The 7,147-nt window shown below is 37.8% G+C and overlaps 1 protein-coding gene across 1 annotated transcript; it reads right to left on the bottom strand.

Annotated features, from left to right (window-relative positions):
• Positions 1 to 330: 330 nt before the first annotated feature.
• Positions 331 to 4,032, bottom strand: LOC107732913 (endothelin-1-like). Its single transcript, XM_016544354.1, has 5 exons — positions 3,547 to 4,032; positions 2,780 to 2,933; positions 2,448 to 2,561; positions 900 to 992; positions 331 to 793 (listed from the first exon to the last, which is right to left on the bottom strand). Exons 1-5 carry the CDS (start codon positions 3,743 to 3,745, stop codon positions 706 to 708), a joined length of 648 nt encoding a protein of 215 aa, XP_016399840.1. The 5' UTR covers positions 3,746 to 4,032; the 3' UTR covers positions 331 to 705.
• Between the last annotated feature and the right edge of the window lie 3,115 nt (positions 4,033 to 7,147).

Consider the following 7,147-nt stretch of genomic DNA (forward strand, 5'->3'; position numbering starts at 1 on the left):
GGCAAGCTTTGAGCTACTGAAACCTGCTGGTATCCGAACAATAAAAACACTCCACTGAAAGTATGCAATAAATACTTCCGGCTTCACTGGAGGAAAAATGGAGGGAAGGAAGAGTCATAAAAAAGAAAACAGATAAACATTCCTCATGTCTAGAACTTTTTTTCCTTTTCAGTTTTTTTTAAACATTTAGACAATTTCTTGAGCATGCTGATCATAGAAAGCATCAGACACATTCATTTCCAAATAAAAGTTAAATAAATAAATAAATAATAAAATGAAGCTCTGATACAGAGAAAACCTAATAAATAAAAATAAATAAAATATTCCGTGTCAATAATAGAGATTATACAATATCTAAAGTCTTTCAGGCAGAGGGTAAAGGGGGTTTATTTTTATTTTCTCTCATCTTTTCCACTCTAACCTGCATGTCTTCTCAGATGGTAATATTAAACTATGTTTACAGTACTTCTACTGTTTTTGGAAATATCACCATTTCACTGGTGCAGGAGGTGATCTGTTCTTCTTTTCACCACCTAAATCATCTTTTACTCTGGCGAACAGACGTTTCTGCTCCTCTTGAACTGATGTAAGTGAGGCTTTGTTCTTCAGCTCTGTCTGTCTCACGAGGCAGATCCCCTTCATCCAGGACTGGGTTTGTTCAGGCGCTCCGTCACCTCATCTCTCTCTCTCTCTCTCTCTCTCTCTCTAACTGATCAAGAGATTCCGGAGTCTGGATTTCTTCTTGGTTGAAGCCGATCGTGAGGCTGTCACGAGGTTTTCTTCAACCACCTTCCTGCAAATGAAAATGACACATTGTTTAGCCTCAAAGCTGGATATTTTATGTTCGTTGAAGCAAAAGCATGTGCTGAATGTGCTTATGTTGATAGAAAAGGATTTACCTGAGAGATGACAGTAGGTAGTCGCTAGTTTTGTCCATGTGATATGGCTGGTCATCAAATTGGGTCACAATCTCCATATCTGGATTTTCCAAACTGCAAAGAAAATGTGAGAATAAGGTTATATACTGAATTCACTAGTTAACAATTTGGGCATTCAAATGTGTCCAAGCCCATGTGACTGAATAAAAAATAAAATAAAATAAAATAAAATAAAATAAAATTTAATTAAAATTTTAAATAAAAATAAGAAAAGAAAAGAAAAGAAAAAAAGTCAAATAAAATAAAAGAAAATTGGTATTCAATCTATTTTATTCAGTGACTTGCTCGTGAAAACCAAGGGCAAACTAATCGAAATGTCTTTCCCACATAAAAAAACAGATGAATACAAGGGCTAATGCTGTCCTTGAACAACCACAGGAATCTTCAGATAATATTAAACTTGTCCAAAAATAGTTGTCCTTTGATTTGGTGACCTGCATGACTCATAACTACTTTAGTCATTAGACGGTTTCTCATTCACTCCCTTATTTGCTTTTTATCTCAGAGAAGAGGATGCATATCAGAGCTTGGTAAACCCCCCATACACACAAGCTGCCCTGATCTCCGCAGGTCACACATGGCTGCCTACGGCATCCGCGACAGACGAATGGACACGTATCTGTCTGATTTCATCTTCAGGGTGGAGCCGGAAGCTGCAGAGTCTGCGCTCACCTGCTGTGACAGAAACTGGAGCAGGTCCGGTCGGCGGGATTGGCGCATTCACAGCGGCCCGTGGAGCGCCGGCGACGGGACAGAGGGCTTCCCAGACCGAAAGGAGCGATCTTACTGTAATGAGACGAGAAGGAGAGGGTCAACAGAGAATTATAAGCGGTCAAATGCAAACAGGGTGTCATAAATTCATATGTTTGGGGTCTACAGTTGGTTAAGATGACATATCATGGATCTAGATTTTTTTTAGAATCAGAATTCAGTTCAAACTGGCATCCTTTGAAGATCATTTTCAATTCCCTACATTCACCCAATAAAATAAAATAAAATAAAATAAAATAAAATAAAATTTAATTAAAATTTTAAATAAAAATAAGAAAAGAAAAGAAAAGAAAAAAAGTCAAATAAAATAAAAGAAAATTGGTATTCAATCTATTTTATTCAGTGACTTGCTCGTGAAAACCAAGGGCAAACTAATCGAAATGTCTTTCCCACATAAAAAAACAGATGAATACAAGGGCTAATGCTGTCCTTGAACAACCACAGGAATCTTCAGATAATATTAAACTTGTCCAAAAATAGTTGTCCTTTGATTTGGTGACCTGCATGACTCATAACTACTTTAGTCATTAGACGGTTTCTCATTCACTCCCTTATTTGCTTTTTATCTCAGAGAAGAGGATGCATATCAGAGCTTGGTAAACCCCCCATACACACAAGCTGCCCTGATCTCCGCAGGTCACACATGGCTGCCTACGGCATCCGCGACAGACAAATGGACACGTATCTGTCTGATTTCATCTTCAGGGTGGAGCCGGAAGCTGCAGAGTCTGCGCTCACCTGCTGTGACAGAAACTGGAGCAGGTCCGGTCGGCGGGATTGGCGCATTCACAGCGGCCCGTGGAGCGCCGGCGACGGGACAGAGGGCTTCCCAGACCGAAAGGAGCGATCTTACTGTAATGAGACGAGAAGGAGAGGGTCAACAGAGAATTATAAGCGGTCAAATGCAAACAGGGTGTCATAAATTCATATGTTTGGGGTCTACAGTTGGTTAAGATGACATATCATGGATCTAGATTTTTTTTAGAATCAGAATTCAGTTCAAACTGGCATCCTTTGAAGATCATTTTCAATTCCCTACATTCACCCTATATCATCTCAGACGCACTCACTTCGGTGTGTTGACCCAGATGATGTCCAAATGGCAGAAATAGATGCACTCGTTGTCTGACCAGCTGCTACAGGAGCAGCGTTTGGTACGGACCCGTTTGAGAGCAGGTGGATTGCTAGATGCTTCAGACTGTTCGGATAGTGGATATCCAATCCCTAGAAAACACAGAATCTATGATTAAAGCTATTCGCAAAATGTTTATTTGGCAACCTAAAATGAAGCAACATCCAAATTTACTGACTCTGTTGTTTTATATGACCTGTATACATTAGGTCACACCACCAAACGTTATTTTTACTAATCCAACTGCACAAATTCCCTTTTTAAAATAGTGTGTTTGGTATTATTCCATATTTTAAGTCTAATGAATACACAAATACTACAGATACAGTACTCGGTCATTACTCCATATAGATATGACACTGAGTAATATCTGCTGAACTTATCTGTAAAGATAATAAGGCATAATGATTTTCTTTGTGTGTTAAGCAGATATCTATCAGTGGGGTCATAAAGTACAAGAGAATATGAAGCCTTATAGGACAACATAATCATTATGTGCAGACTGATTGTTAAAAAAATATGAGAAGCAAAATTTCCATTTGGGTTCCGTAAAACCTCATTTCTGTTAAGCTAAAACAGCTGCGTTTCATAATAAATCTAATATGCTATATGAAGTTTCTCTCATAAATAATGATAAACAATTGTGTCAAGCCACAGAAAACACACATGCTGCGGAAAACGAAGTCAAAGGTAAACGTGTCTTACCTTGCTGCAGCACACACAGTGTAACAGTGATAAAGACAGCGTTCCGCAGTGAGGAAGCCATTCTCGGGAGTTTAACACGCTTGAGTGATGATGTACAGTTAGTGTCTGCAGTCCACCGAGCTCGACCGAGAGACTGACAGGTTCTTGTGTTCAACTCAACCTGCCCGCCTTCATTTATCCTCCCGAAAGCTCCGCCCATCGGTGTGACGCAACACTGCCTATCCCACACAGTCCAGACATTCCTGTCTCCTGATTGGCTGCAGGGTTGAATGAGGTGGAGGGAAGAATGAAAAGAAAGGTAGGGAGCAGCCGCTGATGTCAGTGACTCCCTCTGGACAAGTCAGTGTCGCAGAAACAGGAAACTTTTTTCCGCAGGGGAGTCCGTGTGCTGTCATCGTCACAGGGGATAGTGTTTAATGGCATGTTTTGCATGAGTTCAGCGATACATTCCACATTAGTGCAGAAGCCCCCGGAGGAAAAAGCAGACTGATAGTGCATGTGCAGGATATCCAGTTAAGTTCAGGACCGCAGACTGTGGATATGGCATGGATATGGCAATGATTTAGCAATGATACAAAGCTGAAAAATATGTCAGTGCAACATTTCGCAGAAATAGCACACATCAAACTAATAAGAAAGATATTCTGTAAGAGATCAGGAGGTACTGTATGAGATACTTAGTGGATCACGGTAAACGGTATATATACACACATTGTATATTATATATTATATGTAAGTACATATTATAAATAAGAAGATATAAGTTTGGGGTTGGTAAGATTTGTTAGTAGTCTCTTCTGCTCACCAAGGGTGCATTTATTTGAACAAAATACCATAAAAAAGTAATGTTGTGAAATTTAAAATTTCTATTTTTATATATATTTTAAAATATAATAAATGTATTCCTGTGATGCAAAGCTGAATTTTCAGCATCATTACTCCAGTCTTCAGTGTCACATGATCCTTCAGAAATCAGTATAATATGCTGATTTGCTTATTATTATAACTGTTGAAAACATATATATATATATATATATATATTACAGTTACAGTTACAGTTTACTAGGCGGTCTGATTCTCACTATTAACTAAATATATTAACTATGACATTTAACCTTAACAAATTCCTCCTAATTTGCTGCTGATATGGTCATGCAGAATAAGGCATTAATATGTGCTTTATTATGTACTAATAAACAGCCAATATAGTAATATGCATGCTAATAAGCAACTCGTTAATAGTGAGAACTGGTCCCTAAACTAAAGTCTTACCAAATCAGATCAGATCTATGTCTGAGCAATAATATTTATCTTCTCGATATTGTTTTAACATATTGTATAATGAGATAACATTCACAAGATATGCAAATAAAACAAGAAACCCCCTCAGTGGAGAAAATGACAGCTTCATCTGTCTGTCATTAATCATATCAGCACACTCCTGTTAACAAATGTCACTGATGCAAATATGCAAAATATTGTGACCTGGAGGAAGGCATTTTATTACACACTGGAAATGTACACTAGTGTGTTACAGCTGGAGAACAACCTCTCGCCTTAGCTGCTGTTCCAGCTCTAGTGCATGCTCTTAATATCTGCATTTTTCCGTAGTATAACTAAATAAATGTGCAGTGATAATGACAGATAGGACCTGATAATTTTTCAAATAGAACAGAACATTATTTATTTAAATGTATTTGTATGCATGTTTATTTATTTATTTATTCATGATAGATAAAATGCATGGATATGCATTGAAAATAATAAACCAAGCAAAGCATGACACTGCATATTTTTTATGCAATGTCATGGCACCTTCTTAAAGTGTGACTTTTTGGACTAGTTTAATGGTTTGATATGCTTAAAAACATTATGAATAATATTCAGAAAAAAATAATTATTTATGAAATTTATACTTTTTTTTTTCCTTCTATGAACTGGAAAAATATTAAACATTCAAAAGTCTCTGCAGGGGGGACAGGAAATGCCAGAGTGATGTCACAGTCCACCAAACGACAGCACCTCACAGATTGTTTGTCCTGCTGAGGTCAAAAACATAAAACACTAACTAAAGTAAATGTTTTTAAGTCTTACATCATGGACAGATGATAAAAAAGTTACATGTCAATTTTATGAACTAAGAGCCAATAAGAATGAGATTAATTGTCGAATGTCATTTATAAAACGACTTAACCTGAGACATATCATTGTGCTTTATAATAAGTTAATGATTGCTCAGGTCACCCGTGCTCCACCTCAGACTCAGTCTCTCTGTTTTTCTGTCTCAGTCACAAGCTAACAATGTGGCCTTATCCACTTCCTCTTCCACTCAGTGTGGTGGCTCGCTGGAGGAATGTGGCACTGCGCTGACAAACACAAAACAACTGAAAGCGCCTGTGGAATTCCTCCGGAAGCTCTCAGGAATGTGCTGCTCCACTGCACTTTGACACCTTACATGCTCCATTAGACTTTCCTGTCCAAAGCTGGTCACTGAGAGAGAGGGGGGGGAAGAGAGCAAAATTTGTTAAACGATGCTACAGGAATAATGATGTCATTGTGGAAACTTAGCTTCTGAATTGGGACGCATGATATTCCAGTAGACCCATATTAAGACAACGCACATCAGTGACATATTAAAGAGATAGTTCACCCTTGTATGGCAATACAAAATTGTATGAAGATATTTTGAAGGCATTTTTTAAGTTAATGAAGCCCAGTGGAGTTATATATATACGAAGCTACAAGAATACTTTTTGTGCGCAGAAGAAAAAAAAAACATCTTTATTCAACAATTCGTCTCCTCCGCATCAACCTGTAGCGCCATTTTGGAGAATATCCGCTGGACGTAAACAACGTATGCTGTTCTGTGTCACAGACAGCTCTCAGATTCCATCAAAAATATCTTAATTTGTGTTCCGAAGATGAACGGAGGTCTTACGGGTTTGAAACGACATGAGAGTGAGTAATTAATGACAGAATTTTCATTTTTGGGTGAACTAACCCTTTAAGTATATTCTTTTGAAGTATATTATTTCCGTAAGTACTTTTTTTTAATAGTGTACTTCTTTTTCACAAGGGATTCCTCTGCAAATCCCTTTTTATAGAAGTGTAAAAATGACTTTCCCCAATTTCCTAATCTTTTATTTTCTTGAAGAAAACATGAGTGATATTTGCCTAAGCAAAATGTGGTGTTGTGGAGGGTTTCTGAGGTGTTGTATGTGGTTGCTAGAGCGTTGCTAATGCAGTAGGTGGTGGTTTGGGTGTAACAGTGCAGGACGAGCGTATTGTAATACTTTTGGTCAAATCACTAACCCTCTATATGTGAGTAATACTGATGCTTATCTGATGATTATACCTCATTCTGCCATTAAACGTGACACTGTTCAAGGTGTTTTGGAACACACCCTTACAATTGCAAAATGCATCACAGGTTATCAGCAGCTATAATGTCTTTGATTTTTTTTATGCCCCCTGTGACAGAGGTGTTTGAGGAATGCCAAACAATGAAAAATGGATTCACTTTCTTGGAATGTTGCAAGAGATGATTCAGTTTTTAGCAGATCTAAGAAGGACAATGAAGGTAGCTAGATGATAGGACACA

The sequence above is a fragment of the Sinocyclocheilus rhinocerous genome, unplaced genomic scaffold, assembly GCF_001515625.1.
Source record: "Sinocyclocheilus rhinocerous isolate Xijiao unplaced genomic scaffold, SAMN03320098_v1.1 scaffold1300, whole genome shotgun sequence".
NCBI classification, from domain to species: Eukaryota; Metazoa; Chordata; class Actinopteri; order Cypriniformes; family Cyprinidae; genus Sinocyclocheilus; species Sinocyclocheilus rhinocerous.